The following is a 25586-nucleotide window of genomic DNA, read 5'->3' on the forward strand; positions in this document are numbered from 1 at the left end:
GTGTGGTGTGGGTTTTTTTGTTTTGTTTTGTTTGTTTTTTTTTTCCTCATAAAGCTGTGCTCATTATACTTCATGCACTTACAAAGCATGATTGTATTTTCCCGAATGAGTGGCATACAATAATTTTTTTCTCAGGAAAGGTGTTTTTTCTGGCTGCTTCAAAACCAGTGAGAGCCTGAATTGGCCCAAAATTCTCTGGCAGCTTGTACACAGACAACCTTCCTTTACTGATAGATGTTTGTTTCTGGTTCTTCTGTGTTTTGTCTAGAGACAAAAGAGGGTAATTAGAGGAAGATTTAACTTCAGGATGGTATTAATAGAAGTCCAGCACAAGAAAGCGACTGGCCAGACAATGTCACCGGGTCTGATGATAATGCAGAGCAAGGAACTACTGGTTGATAAAATCAACTGGATTGCTACATATGTTTTATCACTTCTGATGTCTCCAAACACTATAGGGAAGTAAGCAAATATTAGTAATTATTAATTTATTTTAAGAATTCGTTGATGTGGTACTGAGAGTAAAGAGAATTCCTGAAGGTTTTATTATGAGTTTCCTAAGAGACTCAACAGTTACAGTACACTTATTTCACCCAGAAAGCTTTCTCCCAGATCAGAATCTGAACCCCAGAATCTTTATGTGACACAAAGATAGGAAGAATTATGGATTAAAGGAAGAGCTGGATATTTTACAAGTGTTCTGAAAAAGGGGAGAGAGTAATTGAAAAATTAACATGCAAAAATTCAGTTTCAGTCAAGTTAAAGGCAGAATCAGAATGCTGAAACTAATAGAAGATGAAAACAGAAGCAGAAGCCAAGTGTTCAGTGAAAACAAAGCCACCAAACCTACAGAAAGCTTACCAGGACATATTTATTATATTATTTTTTCTTCAGATGTGCAGTTTTAAATTTGCATACACGTGTGCACACACAGATCCATACCTTCCAGACCTTATCATGGTTTTTTTTTTTCCCCTTTCTTTTTTTTTTTTTCTTTTTAGGTCATTACAGAGGCTCACTTACCAGAAGTAAACGCTTTGCAGAGAAGAGCAAAATAAGAGGAACTACAGCAAAAAATGGTATTTCATAATGAATTGTATTTTTTGGATAGCTAGAAAGGTGAAAAATACTGAAAGGCGCTAAAACGACAGGAGGGATGGGTAAGATGAACATAGGTGGATGAAGAAATACCGATGGAAAGTCACTGGTGGGAACCACAGCGAAGAAAAACGGACTAAGAAATAGGCTGTAAGCAACACAGATCTGAAACAGATAACTGGACAAATACGGAGCCCCAAAGGAAGAAAAGTCTATGGGAGCCAAGAAACCAAAGAGACAGGGCTGGTCGGGGAAGGAGAAGACTCTCCTGATGGTGACAAGAATCCAAAAGCCTATCAGTTCAGTAGAAGTGGTTGCTGTTAGCATGCTTAGGAAAAAGATGGGCTTAGCTCCGGAAAGATGTTTCTGAATCCTCCCACCTCTCCACCCTTAAGAAATCTACATTCATTTATAATACAGTGAACTTAACGCTTGGCAAAAAATGGGCAACACTTGGAAATCATTCTAGCTGGCTAGGATAATAAGCCATACTGAAATGATTACACAGTCACAGAGCTTACTCTGCTTTGGTTCCACTTTTGCCTCTTTTTACAAATAAGATTATACAATTTTCGTAAGGGTAACAAGTTGTTTCCCGGACTGCAATTAAAATGGCCATGCCCTAGCATTACTAAACAGCTATTTCAAGAAGAATTTCTGCCTACTCCCCCCTTTTTTTGGGGAGGGGGAACAAAACATTTTGGCCGACGTTAACTGAAATTATGTTTAGTACTTGCTAAATTATGTTTAGTACTACTCCCTTTGCTTTTCCCCTACAATGGATCTGATGGCTAGAAAACATCGCTTTATTCTGGGTTCCTGAGATTACATGGGCATCTCCTTCTCTTCTCCCTGTGAGGAAAGTTCTCATTGCTCCTGCATTACTCCCTTGTCTAAAAGTAGTGCTCGTTGTACTGAATACAACATCAATAACAAGACTTTTTTCCTCATTTTATTAAAATAATGCTCCACAAAAGGGCACCATTATGCTACACTCCATAAAAAATAAGAAATAAAAACCATCGCCCAAACCCAACCAAACAAAACTACTCACACATAGTAGAAGAATTCCTGACTATTCTCAATACCCAGAACAAACAATAGCAAAGAAGCTAGAAATACGGAGACTTGAAATATGTTTGAAGACACACATCAAGAGTCTTCTCTGTTCAAATGACCTCATCCTGAGTTTTGTAATATTACTAGATTATGTTTTGGTTTGCCAACTACTACAGTAAACTGTTGGCAAGTCCACTATTAGCAAGGAAACAAAATACAAAATCTTTTTGGTCAAACGAAAAACTCATAAACGATGGAGGACAAATTTGATTAACACGGTTTTACAAGGAGCAAAAGACTGAGACTGCTCCTTCTCTGACACTACTATTAATGCACGTAAGTACTTAGAATTCTACGTTTCAGAAGCAGCTGCCTTTTCAGTTCATATGACTAAAGCTCTATCAAGTCACATGATGCTCAACTTGCAAAATCACTGAATTGCAATTGTCTCTATCGAACTGCTCAACGTGATAACGTTCATTTAAGTCCATTTTGGTCTCCCTTGTTCCAAGTCAGATTTCAGGTGTCTTTCTGCTTATTTCTGCAGGGTTTCTTCTCCTAGTGCCGAAACAAAGGGCACAGCTACACTACACAGTGAACCTCAGCTCGCATATCCACAGGGTGAAGTGCAGCGAGGAGGTATTTGCAGAGATCCTTAACAGTACAGTCCACTACATCCTCTTGGGCTCAGCACTGAAGTGACGTTGCTGCATCGCTCCCAGCAGCAGATGCAGCAGCGGCTGTGGCTATCGGGGATTCCTAGTGCAGCGCTCCACTGCTCCCTGTACAGATGCCTTTAGAAATGAGAGTCCGTCCTCTGTGATGCTGAGGATGGTTTTTATGAAGGGAAATGGAGAGACTTATCTGCATTTCCTTTTGGCGTCTTAAAAATAATTCTCCGTGCTCCTGTCTATTCTGAAGTAAAACATATTCTCAGATCTCCGAGTGCTGAAGAACTTTGTTAATAATGAAATGTAAAGCCAGAACAACACAGCTTTTACTAAATTCCCTAGATAATATCGTATCAGTAGCTGTTTGGTTGGAGTTTCTCTTTTTGGTGTTTCTTCCTTTTTTTAAATACCTTAAAATATATAAAAACTTCACATGTATAACCACAATTTCCTTCCCCTTCACCAAATTTCACAGGACTATTTCTAGCATACAGGACGGAAAGAGTAACAAACGGAATACAAGATACAGTTAAGGTTAGTCTTCCTTTACCCTACTCCTTTTTCTACAGACAAATACCTGCTACAACTTTTCAGTTTCAACTTTAATAACTGGCAATCACCTACTTGTAGAAACTGGGCTAGACCATCTAAGTTCACTATGACCAGCGGCTTATTACCAGTGGCAGAAAAACAACTGACAGACTAAAACGATGGAGCATCCTTGTATTAACCTGTAACATAGACTCCCTCCACAAACCATTAACAACGCTTAAATTCAACACAAGTAGCGACTAAAAACTCATGATACTCCCTACAGCCTGCAGTCTTGAGCACAAAGCCTTCTCAACACTGTTCAGCTTCTGACAAGTGAGAGGAGACCAGCACGTACAATCCAAGCTCAGCCTCCACCCACTTGGGAATGTCAGCCTCCTCTCTTACAGCTTTAAACTACTGCAACCATATTCCCATGTGGTCTACATAAAATGTTGCTGCAAAAATAGCTCCTTTGAAGTCCTCTACTACTTCTCCCTGTAAATCTACACTGAGCACAGACTCCTGTCTTCATATTTAAGGACTTCACAACTTCACCTCCTTTAGTGAGCATCTCTTACCTCTAGGCAAAGAGCCACACACATGTGCCTGGCAAAGAGATGACAGTCCTTCACCAAGGCCTTTATCTCATGTTTTAGTTCATCTGCTTGTCTCTTTAAGCTCCTAACCCTCCAGAACAGAATTTTCCAATTGTTAGAACAGTATTCTGTCCAGGAGAATGAGATCCCTCCGGTAACTGAGGCATTTTGGTACTACCATAACAAATATTTACAAAAGCAAGAACAGAGATTTATTTTCTGTTTCCTAAGTAGCAGTAGGAAGCATTAAGTTATCCTGGCTATTGCTTCGGTATAATCTGCTTTAGTTAGCTAGAAATACAGGTCAGTAACTTATACTATATTTTGGCAGGTGTTCTAAAAATAGCAGCTACTCCATCACAGTACACAGTTTTACTTTTGCTCAATAGAGACTTACAAAAAGAGAAAAAGGGCCACTAGATATTTACAACAGACAGGGCTTTCCTATTAGACTACTTCAAAGTGTTAATATATGACTTTTTTTTTTTTTTTTTTTTAAATCTGCCTAAATGGAGATAGGTCTCATACTATCCAATTAAAAAAATAAATATTTCTTCTCTATCAAGGTCCCGCGTAATTAAATTACTTTCTGAGAGAGAAATAATAACCAGATAGTATCAATACTATATTCTCATTACCTGTTTCCACAGTGTTTTCTGTTTCTGCTGCCTCCAAACCATCCATACTGTCTTCATCCTCCACTGCAGTTTTTCCTCTACTCCGAGGCCTACAAACAAAAAAAGGGAACATTGTTTAAAAAATTGTTAAAGTACATCCATTTTAAATTTATCCAGGATTAAAATCATTTCATATAGAGGAATAATTAATAACATTTAAGTTAACCAGTGATTTATGAGTCCTGTAAAACTCAAATGTTTTCTACCCTTTTTTCCTGCTTAAGTAATAATCTCAACAGGGTACCCTTTAATCAGCAGTTGACCCTGTAAGTCCTGTGATTATTATTATAAGAAAAATTCAATCACACCCTTCTACTGATCAAAAAATACATTAAAGCAGCAAGATTTTAAGATACGACTGTCCTGTTTGCTCCACATTTTTCATTACCTAGGCGATAACAACATACAGAGGTATTAGTGAGAATACAATCCAAAATCAGACCAGTAGTTACAAGCGCTACCAAATAGACACTAAGCCATTCAGAGCATCCTTGGAGGAAATTTCTAGAGGATGCTAATAACGCTGAAGCAATTGAATTGAAACACATGTAGTATTTTTTGTGAAATAATCATTTTGATACGTTTAAAAAACGTTATAAATTACTAGAGATGGCTAGGCGTTAACACACTGAACAAATTCATAAAGGTATAAACAGCGCATTAAAACCAAAATACCTCGCAGTCGTTTCAATTTCAACCAAGGTCTGACAGAAAGCAGACAGGTTTGTGCCACAAATTTCAACCTTTTCTCTCTGCCCGGCTCTACAGCAACCGGTGGGGTGGGCTGCTGAGGAGCCCGAGCATCCAGATTCCCAGCTGTTCAGCAGCCCATTTGATAGGGAGCCAAGAGCTTGGCACCTTGCCTCCCAAATTTTCAGGCTACTTGGCAACCTGCCTGGCACGCTGACAGAAAGCCGGAGAGACCCTGGGAGCTTCTCATTCCAAATACACAAATTCTTAGCAGTTTGGGGCATCTCAGTGGTTGCAGAGTCCCCGAGCTCCCAGGCAACCATTCACCCAACCAACATGCCCTGAATCAGGATGTGACACAGGCAACCACAGCGGCCCCCAGCTTGCCCTCCCGAAGAGGAAACCACTCCGTTTCCTCTTTCACAGAGGATTCTGAAAGGTTTGGGCTTAGTCCCATGGTGGGGAAAATTTTTTTGAAGTGATTAAATCATTTGAAAACAGCATTTCCTTTTTTTGGACAGTCTGTTGAAATACTTGCATCGAGCAAAGCGTTACCTCAGAAGGAGAGCTGCTAAATCAGCTAAGGAATATACTCTGCCATGCTCTGCCTTTGACACTCACGGATCAAAGATGATGATGTGCGAAAAACTTGAAGGGACTATAAACTTTGGAGTCTATACTTTGTTATTCTCCTGCTAAGTGCAAGGGACTGTTTTGAAATACCTAACAAAAAGATCCTTTCTAATCAAGCTGGGAGCAGTTTGTCTCTGTAGAGGAGGAAAACAACGATTAACAAACGGTGAAAACTAAAGCCTGAAACAAACCACTCAATTTACAAAGGAAGAAATGAGGGAAAAGAGGAAACCCAGAGAGAGAGAGAAGGAGAGAAGGACTTTTATCTTTTTGGCATCCCTATGAATTGGTCCAGGACAGTGCCGAAGAACGTGGGAGCAACGGCAACCCTAGGCATACGAAGTTATCTTTGGCCTTGCCTGCTTATCCACAAGGACAGATATCATATACGTAACTCACAAAATAATGGCATTATAAGAACAGAGCGGAGCCTCCATCCACTTCACTATTTGCCACTCTACAAGCTTCCAGTGTACTTCTCTAAAGTAGAAGTTGCACAAATATTTTAAGCAGAATAAACTGCAGAGCTACCCAACGAAACCGTGCCACGTTCCCTTCGGCCGCTGCGCCACTGATGCAGGAACGCTCAAAGGCTTTACAAAACACGACCGGCTAACAACGGGGATTACTGCTAAAACCTATCTCCAACTAATTTTCTACTAACTATCCAAAAATAATCTAGTTTTAAACATTTACATACAGTTTTGGATTGTAACTACATTTAATATGCTAAAACACTGAAGTACCTCACAAAGCACATTTAAACTTTTTTTTTTTTTTTAAACCACAAGCAGTACTCACTCTTTGAAATCCCTCCTACATTTTAGTAACTTATTTAATATTAAGGAAAATCACAGGTTTGAACTAATTAAACATAACTGCTCCTTTTCGGCAGAAGATATAACCACATCTGGTGTTTTCTTACCATCCCCCCTCTACTGTGTCGTCATTGTTCTCCCCCTGCAAATATTCTACAAAAAGCCTTCATAATGCTGTGCAGGATTCACATAAATCCATTAGAATAAAAAGTGGAACAAAGCTGGATTATATCTTTAATTGATTTTTGTTCATTACTTTCACTTCACAATCATCAGAAGAGATTTTATATTCAAACAAATGCGTCTGGCTTCAAGAAAAAATAATTCAAGTTACAAAACACTAAAATATACGCTGTACTGGCAACTACAATTTAGTATTTCCACAGAAAATCCTATTTGAAAAGGCCATATAGTATATCTCATGGTGACAACGATGATAATAAGAATGTTTTCTTTAATATTACTTTTAATAAATTTAATACATTTTATTTAATAGTATTGTTGCATAACGGTACTGTCTGGTTTGCATAACACTAAATTTTCCTCCGACAAATCCCGTAACTTGGTTGTTTTTCAATTTCTTATTCCACTCCCCTTTAAGTAAAGTGGGAAAAAGTAACCAATTTTGTTCTGCTCTTGGGATTTGACTCTTTCTCCTAAAACTACTAACGTACCTCAAACCTAAACCTTTTCTCACGGAGAAGTCTTCTAGGGGGTTTAATCTTTAGGATGGTGAACAGGTCATAAAACAGGTTAGTTGATACATGCGGAAAAGAGCAATATATCTAATCAGTCAGTATCTTCCAACAAAGCCCAATAGTTCTCAACACTGGATTTGAGGTACGCAGCCCGGTATGTCTTAAATCACCAAGGATGCCTATTTCCGAAAGAGAACGACATTGGTCAGTAAGGTATTTCCCACTCTTTGCAATACTCCTGCTCTTCTTGGAATAGTACATACGCGTTTTCAAGTATTGCGTTCAGCTTTCAAGCAAAAGGCTCATCGCAAATACCATCATAAAGGAGCTAGAAATAGGCCCAATTTAGACAGCTTGCGTCTCAGTTTTACCCAAACTTTGCATTTTTGTAAGTATTACTTTTTCTCAAACAGGGAGTTACAAATATTTCTGCTGTAAACTTAATAGGAAAGCAAAAGGAAAGCACACAGTTCCACGTTCTTCCACAACAACTTAGTACTGCTGCTGACACAGGCAGTCCAGCCGCTCCCCCCATCCCATCGCTCGCTCCTGTGCCCAGAGCGACCTTTCCTCTGCCGGCAGCCGTACACTGACCCAGGCCGAGAAACCTTTTTTGGGGGTTGGCTTTAACCTGGATCAGGTTCTGAAGCATGCGGCCAGCATGAGCATCTCTACTGACCCAAGGAAAGGGGGCAGATGGGAAAAGGTCGCTGGGGCAAGGAGCAGGCGGGCCTGCTTCTTGGCAGCAGCGCCCCAGCGTTTGCTGCCTTAAAACAATTACGGCACTAAAGCACGCATGCGCCTATTTATCCTTCGCTCCTACACCGCCAGGCAGTACCAAGCAACAACTACCAAGCTGAGCATTATAACCTCAGTTCTGCTATAGACCTTTTTAAGCCCTCTCCTGAACTTTCTTACTTGAGGTAGATAAATATGTCTTATATGTATCACTGTAGACTCTAAAAGCCCATTAGCTAGCTACTGCACAAGTACGGCACCCACAGACGAGCCGCGTTCCACACTGCCTCCAAATCAAGAACAAAACGTACAGGCATAGCCTGAGCAATAAGGATGACAAGAAAGCAACAATAAATATTAGTCAGGACAATAGGCAGCGGGCTCCACACGCAGGCTGAGCGGCTGCCAAGTTTTCTGCAATTGGCTTTCTCACTTGTCTTTTTCCTACAACAGAGTTCGATTTAGAAGGAAAAAACAAAACCATGCCTATTTATGTTTAAAAGAACAGATCTATTGAAAAAAATGTAATTTCTTAAACAAAAAGCGTTTAAAGCGCATTCCACATTGCATGAAACAGTCAATAATGTATTAAGTTGTATCTAAGTAGGATTCCGTTGAACATTAACTATCGTCTGCAATAATTTACTCATATTTACATAAAACTGAGTCATTTATCAAAATGCTTTGTGACCTACTCCTAAATTTGTCATCAATTAGATTTCTTAGCGAACTCCTTTTATTTTCTGTCTTTAAATATGCTGTAGTAAACAAAGATTGCATAATTTTACTGCGTGTAAGCAACTAATCAAATTTAGCACACAGGAAAAAAAACCCACACTTTTTTAGAGCTCAGTAAATCATTAGGTAATCCATTGGCACTGGGGGAAAACCTCTGAGTTTGTTTCAGAGCTTTGCTGACTTCATTAACAGAGTCAGATTGCCAAATATCGTAAGCAGCTTCTGCTAAACCGCACAGATAACAGCGTGGATGAAGACCCCAGGATAAAAAGGGAAAAACGCCCTATTTGCCTGCTCACAGTCAGATTTTTGTTTTGTTTTGTTTTGATGCATACATGGCGGCAACAGCGCCTTAACCTTATGAGTACAATATAGGTCAAAAGTATATCTTGTATCTTACTCATTCTTTCCACAAGGTCGTCATTAATAAGGCTATGGGCCGATAACTTCTGGAACCACATGGAACAGCTGAAGACGCCTTAAGATCTTCATCGCTGCCAGGCTGCTGGTTTATGATTACCCAGAAGTTATGGTCAGATAACAGTTCCTACAAGTTCTCTGTAATTTGCTACCAGTAAAATCAGATGACAGTTTGTTCAAACCACCCACTGAAAATACCTCGCTAATCCAGTTGCTTTTGTTTCAGGCTTATGAGAACACATCCATAAGAACCGTTGCACAGCTCCACTCTCCTTCTCAAAGGCCATAACCTCTAAATTGTTCAGGGCAGAAATAATCTTCCTTCCTGTGCTCCGCAGAGTGCTAAGCACAATGGTGGTACTAAATACATAAAACAAGGCCAATAATCTTAAAAAAGATGCAACATCTGGGATACAGTAACATCCTAAACCACCACAGATGTCTTGTTAAATGAACATCTGTCCACAGCCTTACCCAGAAAGATGGTACAGGAATGATTTATAAAAAGATTCAATTAGTGCTGCAGTCAGCATGGCTAGGAACAAATTAATGTTCGTATGACAGTTTCACGAGTGAAAGCTGTTACAGGCTTTCCAAGAATCTTTTTAACAGGTGTGCTCAAGTACATGATCCCACTATTTCTGTATAGTAAATCTTAAGTACGGCTGTAAAGGTTTGACTGTGCTCATGCATCAGCTCGAATACCTGAGGTTCGGCTAAGAAACCCATGCAATGGGAACTACAGCTAGCAAGTTGAGAATCAATTCTGGGAAAACCTGGTAAGGAAACCTTCTCCCTCCCGCCTCTGAACTCTGCTTTTCAATGCGGAGACTTTACTTCTTCTAAGTGTTAAGAAAATTCTACATCTAAGTCTGGATGAAGTGAATAATACGGCTCTGGAAGCAAGGCAGAAGCCAACTAATTGGAATTAATTTCAGTAGCTCTAACCATTAGCGAGCCTAGAGTGGGATACTCACGATTACATTGATTCCAGTTTCAAACTGATCCCAATTTAAAAGTTTCCTAAGAGGAGTTTTTTTAATTGAGTCATCAGTAACAGGTGAAAATGTCCTCTGCATTTGCTCTTCTGCCCTCCACAAGATTTTAGTTCGCACATTATAAAAAAAGACCTCAGTGTTTGCCTTCTTCCTATTTGCTTATTATATTAGAGATGCGTACATTAAAGGCAGAAGGACTTGGATGTATGGAAAAGAGGTGCAACAGCAACGTCACAAGAGAAAAAAAAGGTGAAAAACCTGGCTTTTAGGGATACAGAGAAGTGAGAGAATGGCTTGTGTCAAAGAGTTTAGAAAAACATTTTTGTTAACACCCATATAAATGGACTTCCTGTAAGCTTATTCTAGATCATAACCCAGTTCAATCTTCAAGAGTTCTCAAAAATACACTTGAAACATCCTTAGTCTTACAGTACCATCAGAAAAAGGTGTGTATCTCATCACTTCTAGCTTAAAAAAAAGCATCATAATCTTTTCATTAACTACTACATCCAAGCAAAATGACACTGTTTACGTTTAAAAGCAAAACAGTGCAGCTTCTCACCTAACATCTCTAACCAGTAACAATTTTAAGAACGTCATTCACTCTCAACATTATTCATCCAACCAGACTTGAATATGTTCAGAGCTGAAGCTTCTTTCATGTTTATATTTTTAAAGTTAGCATTGAAAGCACTAAACAGATGAAATAAAAAAAAAAAAATTACAGCCTTTGAGATCAGAGATGTCTGAGAAAAAACATGAAAAGAACCTAGAGTCCTCTCTATGAATGATGATTCTTATCTAAACATTTCCAGTACTCCCCTGTGAAAGGGAGATTTCTCAAAGATATCCTACACTATTGAAAGAAATGCAAACAGGAGCCTTTCAAAGATCATTTGCATGGAATATTGTGGCTGCATCTTTGCTTTTATTCTAGAGTACGGTCACTATTTATAAAAAGTAGGCTAACACAAAGAAAACTGATGCATGCAGAGCTCTTGAAGGAAAAAAAGCTGTCTCAAGACAGGTTTTGAGTAAAACATCCCATGTCAAAAAGAATTTGCATATTGCAGAGTTTTAACTATAATTTAAAGGCCAAATGAATTACTGTTTTAAGTAAACGTGAAGTTTGGTTTTCCTGAATCTTCAGCTGTTCTTGCGTAGTTAACTGTTTTAAAGGTGCTCTCAACTGAAGGTGCCCAGGAAAATTACCTTCTATGGCAGACTGGGAAAAGGCAATTAGGATGTACTGCCAGGAGACATTCGGCAAAACTGTCCACCCAAATCAAACAGGTATAACTACTAACCAGTGTCTCTCAGACATCGCTCTAGTAATCTGAATTCAGCTTTGCAGAAGATCACCAGATCCAGGAGCCTGAAGCTAAAACTGTGTTGCGTGATGAGGCTGGTCTGGCCAAAGTGACTCTGTCTTCAGTGTTTTCTCTGCTCTTCCCTATACAGTTATACAGTTGTTAAGTTTGACTCTAGAACTGTTCCTGTAAAAGACAAAGCAGCTGAGGATCAACCTGTCCTAGCTGAAACAGAGCCTTATTAACCAGACCATGAAATCTTCTTCCCAACTTGATACCCTTTTTTTGGTAACAACTGGAAGGGGTGGAGGGGAAGGGCACGGGGACAGAGTGCAGCAGGGAAGGACCAAAATGGGAGGGTTTGTTATCGATAACAGTTGCAAAATAACAAATATTTCACGTGAGCCAACACAGTATCTACAGAGTCACAGCGCAGCTACTGTCAAGTTAAGGACAGAAATATCAAGGCTGGGGCTCCTACACTGAATTTGCACTTCTGGATACTTTTTTGTGACAGCATTACACGAGAAAATCTGAGTTTGAGGCTACAAGTGTGAAATCAGGTTGACTGACCTACATGTATACAGACTGTTTAGATGTTGAGTCATTTCTAAATAATGAAGTGAGAAATCACAGAAAAAGCTTTCAGATTTCTTTTTACTATTCTCAAACTGCCTGTGTAGACATCTATAAAAATCTATGAGCTAAAATTACGCTTAATGAAATATCTGTCATATTAACTCAGCAATATACAGCATCAAGAATTGCCACAAGTTCTTTCCCCTTTGCAAGCTTTGAACATTTATTTCTCAAGAACTACATTCCCGTTGATAGACAGTTTCATTGGCAGACTTGCAGCTTCATAGTTTTAGTTCTGGAATACAGAACATGCAGACTTCAATCATTACGCACATTTCAGAAGTAATATCACAAAAAATTTATGGGGCATTTATAATCTTGTGATGAGTTATCTATTTGCATTTTTGTAGCAAGTACTTCCTTTACAGGTTTGTGACCAATGCACTTAACTGTATTCACTATCAAATTGATTCAAAACAACATACCACCATTTTAGCACTTGTGCAGTTTTTTAAAACCTTTTCCGGAACCAAATCTGACAAATCTTCGAGAGTACCAGCTCCTAAAGGTAGAGCTATTGGCACGTTTCCAGCCCCCATCTACTTTTGTGTATCTCCCTGCTCTAGACTTGCTAATGGCTATATTCTTATGACGCCCACAGGCAGCAGTTAATGAGAGGCTCTTTGATGAATTTGCTGTAATAATGCTTATCAAGACCAGTGAACGCTTTGACATGTTGCTTTCAAAAGCAATGATTATTAAATATGCCAACATTATCAGATGAGACTTTACTGGCATTGTCAAAGACACAAACCGTCTAACCTTTGCAAGAGTTTCAGGTGTGCACCTGCAACATCGAAAACACTCTATTTGTCCACACTGCTCTGTCCTTTGTTTAAAGTAAACAAAACTATCCAAACTTGCTACTGCAGGGAATATTGGAAAAATTGTCTTTTCTTGACCGGAAAGCATCAGCATTTCATTTACGTCCTAACACAAGAATGTTTCCTCTATAACGACTGCTATGCATATTTCTAATTTTTCCCATCTTGTGACAGTAGTGATACCAAAAATTTTTACCCATAACAAGACAAAGCTCTTGTCTTTCTTGAGAAGTAAGAATTATCCAACTGTCTGCCGTGGGTTTGACTGCTACTGTGTTCTGCAGAAAGGTGACAACACATTAATGACTGTAACGGTCATGTTCAGCGATTTCAACGCGTCATACAAAATTTGATATATCTAAGTCATCACACGCGAGCAACAACTGCTAATTATTGGAACTTCATGAAGTTTTGGTCTCTTTAAACAGACTGTTGTAATTTTAACACCGCTAATGAACACTCTTACTAGAGTAAGATTGTGAAGATTCTTTCAAACTACGTTTGTCTGCCTACGCTAACTCTTGTCACTAGATACATTCAGTGCTGGTGCAGACTGTGCTGCATGCAGTGGCAAACAGATGCACGCAGTGTAGGTATACAAACAACTGAATGGTCTCGTACCCTAAACTTCTAATAGTTTCTACTCAAAAATACAGTTTCATACATAGTAAGCCCACATACAACGATCATAGAATGCTCTAACCATTGCTTTTATTCACTGCTAATTTAGGTACAATATTCAAGAAGCTTTCAATTTCCTTAACACAAACTAAACCCCACTCACACATGACACCGTTTTGAGAGGATTCCAGATCTTAAATCAAGCCAAACGTACCAGCCAACTCGGAACATCTCATGCTTTCCCATCAAATAAAGTTCAGTCGCTTTCGTCTCACGACAATTTTGCTAATTTCTTGAGCCCTAATAGCAAACATAAATCTTTCCTCCTGCAAATTACATGGATAATACTCATTCGTACGCTTTCGAAGTACTCCTTATCCCACCAGAATCACAGAAAACTGTTTGCCCCTCAGATGCGTGTTACAAAAAGATGCTCCGAGAAAGGTGTCCACCTTCCAATTTCACCTGATTTTCTGTGTTTACAGAAGGAGATGAATAAACTATATGCAACACCACCAGGAATGGTGGTGCGTTTTCCCTACTGGTTCCTCCTAACGCGTGTTTAAGCTTCATCTAGAAGCATCAAAACATGATAAGGCCTGACAACACCCAAAATGTTATAAACAATGTGCTTTTATGCAGGATCTTTGCTTAAAATAAATTAACTAGAATTATCTGGTGCAGGAAACCTGTCTTAATAATACTCAAATTAATGGATGACATATAAAGAAAATTATGCATGTTAACTACAGTTTGTCATTACCAACCTGAAACGGATTCAGACATTAAAAAATCAACAGAAATGAATGTCATATCACCACATATTTTATCCATCTGTTAGCACCATTAGTACTCCTTATACAGAAACGCATTTTTATTTCAAATAACGTCAACAAGTATTATGAAATATTTCTCCTTCAATAAAACTGCTAAACCTAGGGAAGCCAAAGGGAAAAAACACAAGATATGCTCACTAATTAAAAATCCATTAAACCTTCTTCACCCACAATACTTAGAAAACCTCAAAAGAATAAAAATAGACGTAAAAAAGAAAACGGGTAATGTAATCAAATGGGTATCAGTCTAAATATATAATTCAGATGAAATGCTCTTCTTGTAACAAAATTGTTTTCAAACTAGAAGCAAATCCCAAAAAACAGATCACAAAAGCTATTTTTATAACAGAGTAAACAAAACTCCTAAAACACTATTGTGAAATATAAACAACAATAGAAATAACATAATAGGCACACTCCAAAGCACTGTCACAACTAATATAAGTCTTTAAACATGTTTAAAAGGTTCAGTACACACAGATATCAATCTCCAGTCTCTCCATGGGTAAGGCAGGAAACGCTGCAATCTGCTAAACAAAACTGTCCATCACTTTTCTGCATCCCTGAAGAGGAGTCTTCTAACCTCGAGACACTAGTTTGCCTTCTGACAACCACATATATGTTAAAAACAATGCACAGATTATTATAATAAAGAACTTCTAATTTTTTGATCAGGGGAATGTTAAATTATCATCTTATTTGGGACGAGGATTTCTTGCTGTATACCAGTATCCTCAGAATTTCACTCTTTTTTACATTTGAGATGACCACCAACCAAAACCATCTGCTTTCTCTTTTTCCTATGCTAAGCTTCTACCAGTGAAGGTTAGATATATAAATTCCCAGTATTTTTCTTCAAAAACTGTTAATTCTTTCATTTGTTTAAAATGCCTTTAAAGAAACTCACACACACACACACAAAAACATGAAGAAACAGGTGGGTTTTCCAGAACTTGACCACAGGGAAGCTCTGCTATCTGAACAGCCTCTTTGCACTCCTCAGTCTCAGACTGTGACAGAAGTGCTAGCAGAAGAATGACCTACTGCTTAGCCTCTATCATATGACACAGGTCAGAGTTATAAACAAAATTGTATCTGTGTCACATGATAGGAGCATGTATCCAGTGAACATTGTTACAGCAACTACTACAATGGAAGCCATCCAAGAGGACCAAATGATATCTCCAGGTCAAGTTCCTCGGAGGCCATCACCCAAGGACACACAAGCAGGACGCTTACTCCAATTATTTGCGCCACACGTTGCAAGAATCTTCGAGTTCTGCAACTTATTTCCAGTTCCTCAGTTTGAGCAGATAAGGAAATGTGTTTTTAGGGTAATACGTAATTACTTTCCAGAATTTCTGTTCAAGTACGGGGAAAAAGCCAAATTATTCAAGAGTCAAACAGAGCTGACCTGAAGACAGAAGAAAAATGTTAAAAATAAAAAGTTTAAGAATTAACATCAAATTGAATATATACCCAGCAAAGCTCAGCTAATTTTCATCTAGATTGTGATTTGATCTCATTCACTGGAGGGCCACAAAAGTTTTCCTGGTATCAGTAAGGGAGAAGTGCAGCGACAGGGAAGAGTAGCTAGAGAAGGAAGACAGGGAGTAATAAGACTGAGAGACAGCTTCTTTCAGCTAACTGAAAGCATTTGGAAACTACAATATGAATCACTAGCTTCGTAACTTTTTTCAGAAGCTACCAGAAAAAGAGTAATGGCAATCATCAAAAATGATACTGAGACTGCTTTACAATGAGACAATTTATTTACTTCACTTAATCTTTTCTGAACAGAGACCTTCTGGAATGAGAGCTTGCCTTTTGCACATATACATATACTTCTGATTAACATTTGCAGTGTGAAAGCTTAGTGCTACTACTAAGCAGGCATACAGTAGCCTCAAAAATGACCTTAATCAAACCTTTCAGAAGTACTTCCAGGTATTAGAAAGCTGGTAGAGCAACTCTGTAACAGCCACATTCGCAACTGCTTGCAGAGATGACACAGCCAAAGGAAGTACGCATAGCTAGGTGTAACTTACAGCAGCCCTAAGGCTCCTCTAATTCACCCAAGTGCCACCTTGGTATCATGAGAGGTCAGAATAAGGTGTAGTTCACAATTTGGTCACACGCAAATTTCAGAAGTAAAGCCATTAATTTTTGTTATAGTATTTTCACTTTATTTTCGCGCACTGAAAACTTGCCCGAAGTACCCAAAGAATCTTCAAGGTGACAAAACAATTACAGCTGAGGCACCACGATCCTCAGAACCCACTTTCAGTTCGCAATCAACTTTTTGCAATTAACAATTGAAAGATTACATTTAAAAAGAATCTTCTAACGCAGAGAAAGATGTCCAACATTTAATACATTAGCTCTTAAAAAGCTGCTAAAGAGTACTATCAAAATTAAATTCAGACCGCTCACAGACTCACTGAACACAACGCCAAAATCATTATCCGTTGACTAATACCCATAAATATCCCCCCAAAACTGTAACTGATTAAAGCCTGTCTTCCAGAAAGGCATCACTTTGCCACCCCCCTTTGCAGTTTGTTTCCCTGTTAGGAATCCATGCTCCTTTCCTATGTGACTTTCTCTGGTTTCAGCTTTCAGTTGCTGGCTCTTATCCTACTTTGTCCTGCTGCATTAGGGAATCCTCAAGTCCTCAACATTTTCTCTTCTGGAGATATTTATGCACTGTAATGCAGTTATTTCTTAGTTTTAGGGTTTGGTTTATTTCCCCGTCTTCCCTCCAAGCTAAACAGATTGAGCACCTTTAACTTTCTCCCTAAAAGCAATTTTCCATAAGCTTTCCATAATTTTTGGTCTTTGATAAGAATTTCCTTCAATAGTTCAGTTTTTTAATCATAGATATTAGAATCACATTAAGAAGGAAGCAGTCAGTCTAACCTATGCCATAAACAGAGCTCAAAAGCATCCCAAGCTTTAAATTCCTTTCCGGAAGTACTCCCTACATCCTACCCTTTCAGCATTGCTTTTCTTACACGTTTTATTTTGCATTCGAGTGCATTTTGTTCAGCTTACGCTTAGTCAATCTAAATCACGCTCGTCTCTTCCCTATCCTCATTGTCTTCATTCCCTATACAGATTTCACCAGCACTAATTATTACTCCAGATCATAGTTTAAGATATTGAATAATACAGGACTTTACTGCTGGAGAGCCATCCAGAAAAAGCAAAACAATTCAATTACAGTTCCCCCCTCCCCCTGCAAAATGGTTATCTGTCAGCCAGGCCTGAACCCAGTTATTGTATGTTTTAGTCCACCGGATATTTTTAATCAGAACATAAAACACTCCTGTACCTAGTACCTTTAAAAAAAAAACCAAATACATTTTATCTTTATGGAAAAATATGCATTAAAAATTGTATCAGGTGACCCAATATTTATATCAAAGGCAACTTATTAAACTCACATAGTCCAAGGGAAAAAAAGGACAAAAAAGGAACAGGAGGAAAAAAATCTAAAAGTGCATGCTAGAGAATATAGCATTAAATATATTTATTTTCCAAAAAAAAAAAAATGCCATCCATACTCCATGTTTCTTCATTTCCACATGTGGCATATTTAACTATCTAGGCACATGCTACAGCCGTCAGGTCAAGGGGCTTGCTTTCCCAAAAAGCTGTGCCTTCCAAATCGTACTGATTTCAGCAGGCGCCTCGGGATCTCCCCATCTCACAGGACTGAGTAGCACGTAGCATGATATAGTTTGCAGCATAAGAAAATATTCTATTGAAACTATGAGATCCGAAAAACAATGACTTTATTGCTTCTTACGACTTTTCCAGTGTAAAATTCAACTCCAAGGTAGTAATTGGCAGGGACAAAATTATGTAGCAATTAGGGCATGACAGCAAAAGCAAACAAGAACTGAAAATGGGTTCGACACTTCTGGTAACAAGCAGGTAATTATCACAGCAGCTTGAAAGGGGCATAATCAACCAAACTGACATCATCCCTCCCACATAATAAAACGTGAAATCCCTTTACGTGCAATGTAGCTCTTACACACAGCTGGTAAACGCTGCCAGTCTCGTCTCCATGTCAGCGTCTGTAGAACAGCTGAGGCTACGTTTGGGGCAGTTCAAGAGTGGATATTTTTATTTATTTCACTATTTATTTATTTAAAACAATGATGACTGTTACATGTTTTCATCCACTCTCAAAGAGAAAAACTGTTTATTGAAAATAGTATTTTATGAAAATGTCTTTCCTTCTTCTTAATTCTGTCCTTACAGTTCTTAGAATACAGAACAATTCTTGGCCTAAAAGGTACAACTATCGTTACCCCATTGCCTACAAGATAAAACAGAAGTTGAACGTTTTTTCAAATAAAAATAGGAAGTTGCTAGCTTTACATATGTTCAACTTTTAACTACCAGATTTCACCAGCAACACATTTGCAAGTTTTTTCCATGCAACATTTTATTTTAATTTAGGTGTGAACATTAACTATTCTCTCAAAGTGTTATTATCTTGGGGACACTTCTATTGTTCTGATCAACAGAAAGTCTAGCTGTACTGTAAATTGTAATGCATTTATCTTCACAACACGTTTCTGAGGTAATTAAAATCTGTTAAAAAAAAAAAAACCACAACATTTATCTGCTGTCCACTTGCAGCATTACTTTCTCGCAAAGTTCTCACTCTCGTCAGTGAAGTGTTTTGAAATCCTGTCAGCCCTGACTCAAAACTGGTTGTTTTATCGGTTGGGGGTGGTGGGGGGGAATCTCTCTTTCCTTTTTCTGTATTTTGTGTACTCCTAACCTACGCTCCTTTCCATTTTCTCTCTCCTTATGTTGACCAATCCATTTACTTCAATACTGTCCGTCAATATCATTAGCTTGCTGCTTCCGCCTCCTTCCAGCTCATTAAGAACAGTAAGGCTGAATCTAACTAATCCCTACAATCTGCCATTAACTATTTCTATCCAGCCCCAGTCTTTTAGACAGGCTTTGTTCCATGTTTCTCGGATACAAGCAATTTCAAACACCCTGGAATAGTGGTTCAATTCGCATCGATTTTTCGAGTGAAATTTCCACAACACATCTACGGAGAACCCATATCTCTCGTTTCGTCAACTGTGCTGCAAGTATCGTAAGCAAAATACATACATTATCGACATTTATTTTCTTATCTCTGAGCTAAATAGAGGATACACAGCACTAACACATCACAACAAAAGTTCTTTAGACACCTGTTATTTTGAACAGTCTTTTATTATTATTTTTACGATCATCTAAAGAATTCTCACAAAGAAAGCCAGAGGCTGGGCTCCTAGAGCAAAACTTTTCAAAAGTGCCAAGGTAATTTTGAATAATATTATTCATTTCAAAATGGAAACTTGGATGTCAATGTGTTGCCAAGAGATAGCATGTCTTGACTTGCGTAACTTGTGTAGCTTATTGGAAGGAAAATCAAAGTAGACATAGCAGAAGCAGAATCTGATAACTGACTGTATGTTAGTGACATGGTAACGATGCTAGTGATATCCTAAGCCTTGTCTTTTTTCTGCATATTGGAATTATTTCCAATCTCAAACTACTTACAAAAGTTAAATTTGTGCAAGAACTAAAATTCTATCAACAATCCTGTTAACTAGAAAACAATGATAAAAGCTTACCGACTTTAGACTGTAACCACAGAAAGTGAAAGGAAATATTGATTTCAAAGCTAAAAAAAGACTTTAAATTAAAAAAAAAATCAAAAAAAATTTTTTTTTTAAAAATCATCTACTATTGATGAGATCTATTCCTTTTAAAAAGCACTGCTTCTGTAAATACCATGATTTCAGAATCTTTAAGTACAAAGGACAGATTTATACCCAACATTTCCAAAAGTTAGGACGGATCCAAAACAAAGCTAACAGCAGACTAGGGCAATGGTCAAATATGCAGCAAAAGTACCATTTAAACAACATGGACTCTCTCCGAAGAGAGGTGGTACTGCCACATGTAACAGGTTCCCGACCTGCTTCCCCATGCAGGCACGTGAGCAGTTGCACTGGCCGAGGAACAGAAACGAGCAGCTGCAACAAACGGTGACTGCTGAAGTCAGTACAGCCAGCAGAAAACCATCTCTGCAATCGTGGCCTTAAATGTCCTGTAAATACAAAGCCAACTCACAAATTTCCATTACTAGGAACACATGGGTAAGTAAATTACCAGAGAACAGTTCATCGGATGTTATTTCATAATCAGAAAAGACGCACTGGGATACTTTCAATAATTCTTGATCATCACCTTTCTTCTTCACATTCCTTTGTTTTGCTTTAGCAATGGATTCCAAAAGAAACGCCTTTTTACCTCAAGCTTATTAAGACAGCTAAAATGACATTCAGGATCTGTGGCATTCAGAATACTGGAAAAAATATTCTAAGATACTTAATTCTCAAGACTGGGAGAAAGCCTCAGAGACCCAAAACTTTCAGGTCCAGTGTTCTGATCTACAAGCAGGAAAATAAGCACAGAGTCATCCCACAGAGGAATGAACACTGTTTTTCTTCTTTGCGTGTGAATCCTAGAGTAAAGGTAACGTGGCTGAGTGACCCTCAGGGAAACCTTTTTCATCTGAACACCTGGCAATAATGTTTTCTTGAAGGAGGTACAGTATTTCAAAAGAACCAGAGCTCCTCCCTGTAACAGCTTTGAAATGATGCAAGGCAAACATAAAACTAAAAATACACCAAAAATTTGTACTTGTCTAAATACAGATAGGCACACCTCAATATTTTATTTTGCTATATCCAATTCTACGCGCCAATCTTCAGATCTCTTGAGAATCTAATTCTTTGAATAACGAAATCAAAAGTTGAGGTTTAATTTACCTTCGAAAACAAGAGCAAACTAAGGTTTCATTCAGTACAGACTTGCCCCGTATCAGCATGTTCCAACGGTTAATTCATTGTACACTAATGCGAGGCTGGTAACACACAGCATGAGAGCATCAAATTAAAAACCAAAAAAAATACAAAACCAGAAGTAGTGCTACCATTAAAAAACAGTATCACTCACCAATGCCATCTAAGCTTAAGTAAAAACTACCACCAAATGTCAGCTTTATTAGCTATTCGAAATAAATTTCTGTTGTTCTGCTTCCAAATCAAATGAAGGAACTGCTTAACGCTTAGCCTTGGATGTGCGCAGTAAAATAAACATGTGAATAAAAAACCGCAAGTCCGAGATTCGGACTCAAAGCTATTGCACTTGCATGTGCAGTGCTAAGTAACTTGCATACTTTTCCAAGGCCTGTCCAAAAGCCCTCTGACTGGTACCAGCGCTTTTCAGAGAACTGTAATGAAAAGCCTGCAAAACTGTAAACGATTATGAAAGTACCTTTGTTTTTTTCTGGCTGCAGAACTATATGTTCTGAAGACTTAACCATTCTCTTTTTCAAATTCTCTTGCCCATAAATTTCATATACAAGTCCATATAGCAGTATAACAAAAATTAAAATTGTGAAATTAAATACCTAACAAATATCCATAGCATCACTATTACAATTTATAAAAAAGTTCCTATCAATGGCTTTAATTACAGCACACTTTACAAAATGTACTACTGAGGAATTAGTCAAGGAAACGTTCTGAAAATTTTCACACAATCCTGAGAAATCTCAGGTAAAAACCAGTTTGCTGCCCTATTTCACCAACTACCATATTCAATCTCTGCTACCCGGCACACACGTTAACATTACACGAACCAAGTTTCCTCATTTATTTCATTAGAAAAAATCATTGGCAAAATACGCTGGTGGACTGATGTGTTACTTATGAACATCTGTAATTGAAGTTCACAGGTCAAATCTTAAGTCAGCTTTCTGCTTCCATTTATCAAGCAGTTGCTCTGAGTAAGGATAGCAACTACCGATTTTAGCACACACAAAAAACCCTTCCCTTAATCTTTTTCAAGTTATTCATTTCTCAAGAGGTGCAACAGAAAATACCAAGGTCGACCAATTCTTCTACATAACTGTATCAAAAGAAAGTGTACTTAAAGTAAGCGTGACTCAGCTAAGCAGCAACTACACGTTTAGAATAGTGCCAAGCTTCAGCAAAGCAAAATGAATTCCAGTATTCTCCTACAACCAGATTTTTAATACTTGCATTAAAGCAATAGTAGTTTTTTCTGCAAAACTAGGAAAACATAGTCAAGCTCTTATGAAGCACTTCTTAAAACAGTTTTATAAACGTACAAGTAGCATGTCCAAAGGCACAAGTACAACCTTAAAAAAAGAAAAAAAAAAAGGCCAACAAACTAGTTAGAGATTTTAAAAATATTGCTCAAGAAGCTTTAAGAATCCCAGTAATACCAAAATATTTTTAAAATAACATAAAGCCAAGAGATAAGCTACATCAAAAAAGTCCTTCCCTAAAACTCCCAGTCATTCCAATACTTCTTAAAGCACAGTTTCATGACAAAAATAATTTTTTGTGTGGCCCAGCCATACAAAAGGATTCTTCGGGATGCCAAACACTTTCAGAACTCTCGAGTGATGACTCATCCTGTTATGTATACAAAGCTTTCATTAAAAAAAAAAAAAAAAAAAAAGCCAGCTGGCATCATTACAGATCGTCAGCTAGCGATCTTCAACTTACTGCTATTTCTTGTACAAAGTATTCTAAACATACTGCAATAAAGTATTCTGGTATGCTAATTTGGGGGAGGAAAACGTGCAACTTAACTTGAATGGCCTTTCTTATACAAAGAGCAAGTTTCTACTCTATTCCACCAAGTGCTCCAAGATGGCCTCGAATAAAATTTCCAGCTAGACAAAAATTCTTTGTTGTTCCACATCAGTTCCTTGCCAGTTACGCTGATCAACCTTTTTGCCAAAACAAGAAAAATAAGTCTTTCAAAATGAGTCTTGATGAGCGTAATAAAAAGAATCACTTCTGAAAAAAAAAAGGGGGGGGGGGTATGGTTGGGGAGGGAGGAAGGGTTTAAACTGCCCTGAAAACTTTGGAAGCATTCTTCCTGGCTATCTCTTTCAAAGCATTATTGGAATACCAAAAAAACCTGAACTTATTTATTTAGATGATCTGTTGTACTTCAACAAAATCACAGTAAACCAAAAGTGCCACATAAGCGCAAATATTGTAATGAGCTGTATTACCACATCAGTATTTGCCAATAGAAAAAAAAAATTGTTAATAACTTCTTTGAAATGTGGTTTTTTTTTAACTGGCTATTGTTTGTTTTAATTATACACAACTGTTTGCAAAATGTACTAGAAAACAAACGTTTCCCCCAGCACCATATACACACCCACACACGCACAAACAGTACAAGTACCACACACACTGTTGCGTCAAGCGTTGGATCTGGACTTTCCAGGCTAGACTTACACAGCATGAGGTCAGTTTTCATTCACGACTCTTCATCTTTTACCTGTAAGCAGAAGCTAGCAAGGTACACAGCAAGTGTGGAGATTCAAGTTAAAAAAGCATTTGCCTTTTGAAAACCACCTCAAGATGCATTTCACGCAGGCAGCTAGTGTGGAGAGAGCAACCTTCACATGCTATCGCTCTGGATCAAATTCAAACAAACAAATTGGGTAAGAATAATTTCCTTTATTTTCAATCCCTTTAACCTCTCAATTCTCCAGTAATTTAGTTCCTAGCATTGCTCCTTTCCTAAATATGGCCATAGATGCATAAGAAGCCAATCTCTACTCAGTGCCAGCTATGCAATTTCTCATTCCCACTGGGCACGCACTTTCCAGCATCTCAGATGTTTTCAGAACAAACGCCTCCCCCACCACTGCCACATATACATTTAATTTTTTTTTTTTTATAAACGCCTCTTACCCACAGTAGTTCGAAGTGCCAAATCATCTACTTTCACAGAGTGTCAAAAGAGAAGCCAGATCTAAGAATTATATAGCATTTTCTATCCCTTCTTCTACAGCACGTTGATTCAGAAATAATACTTTTCATTTGCTCAAATTCCAACAACCACATGAACTCAGTTGTCTTGCTCCAGTCATTTAGGCTGATCATAAGACCCGAACTAACTATACCATGTTTCCAACAAGTTTAGGTTTTCTTGAGGTGGTACCAAGACTATCCAATCAAAGACAAAATAAATCTTGGGATTCACGCTGCAAGTCTTTGAGCACGAAGCATGCAGAGTTCCACGTATTACCAAAAAAAAAAAAAAAAAACCTAAATAACTCATTTTTTCCCACTTGCAGACAAGATAACAAGGCTCATCTTAGAGAGCATAACTAAATCCTTTTGATTTTGTTAATTTAGTTGCAGGTTTTTCTTGTTCTATCATTATTTATGTAGTACCATAGGTGGTCATGGCAAATTACCAACATAATTTAGGCTGGTCCTCTTCAAGATGCTAACTTACTAATTAAATGCAACAAAAAATGACAACAGTCTTCAGTAGTTAAGAGAGAGAGGTATAAGAAAACAAATGGGACTCACTGTCAACAACAGGAACTTCATATTTTGCATTTGTCTTTGTACCAGTATATTTCAAATGAAAGCAGAGTGTTTTCATTTACCCATATTTAATCATCTGGCAGTGTAGAACAGATTAATAATGGAAAGCTAAATGAATGAAGTGCACTTTCGAGAGAGGTTTGAATAAGGCTGGGGTTTGGGGTAGGAAACGATCAGAGTCTCACAAGCAAGAGAGCCATTTCAAAATGCACAGTGCAAACATAATGGAGGGTCAGAGACAAAGCATGGTCTTGACTCCATTTAATACAAAACAGGGAATGCCTTAACCAGGTTTTAATAAGGGTTTGCACATGACATGCTCAGATTGATACTGAAATGCTGTTGCAGTTACCACTCAGCCACCTTGGCATTTGGTGAGTTATCCTTAAACTAGCCAGTACAGTACACCTGAGAGAGAGAGGAAAGGGGAGAGAGGGAGAGAGAGAGAGAGAGGAAAGGGGAGAGAGGGAGAGAGAGAGAGAGAGAAAGGGGAGAGAGGGA

At 38.1% G+C, this 25586-nt stretch overlaps 1 protein-coding gene across 31 annotated transcripts in view; it reads right to left on the reverse strand.

Annotated features, from left to right (window-relative positions):
• KMT2C (lysine methyltransferase 2C) overlaps positions 1-25586 on the reverse strand; it is a 207594-nt gene that overhangs the window by 152129 nt on the left and 29879 nt on the right. For all 31 annotated transcript variants that reach the window (XR_011139519.1, XM_068934237.1, XM_068934226.1 and 28 more), the window contains one exon: positions 4597-4685. Coding sequence is in view for 30 of the 31 variants with exons in the window: in XM_068934237.1 (XP_068790338.1) it covers positions 4597-4685 (89 nt within the window). In the remaining variant the exon portion in view is untranslated. The remainder of the gene's footprint in view (positions 1-4596; positions 4686-25586) is intronic.

This window comes from Struthio camelus, chromosome 2 (assembly GCF_040807025.1).
Source record: "Struthio camelus isolate bStrCam1 chromosome 2, bStrCam1.hap1, whole genome shotgun sequence".
Classification (NCBI taxonomy): domain Eukaryota; kingdom Metazoa; phylum Chordata; class Aves; order Struthioniformes; family Struthionidae; genus Struthio; species Struthio camelus.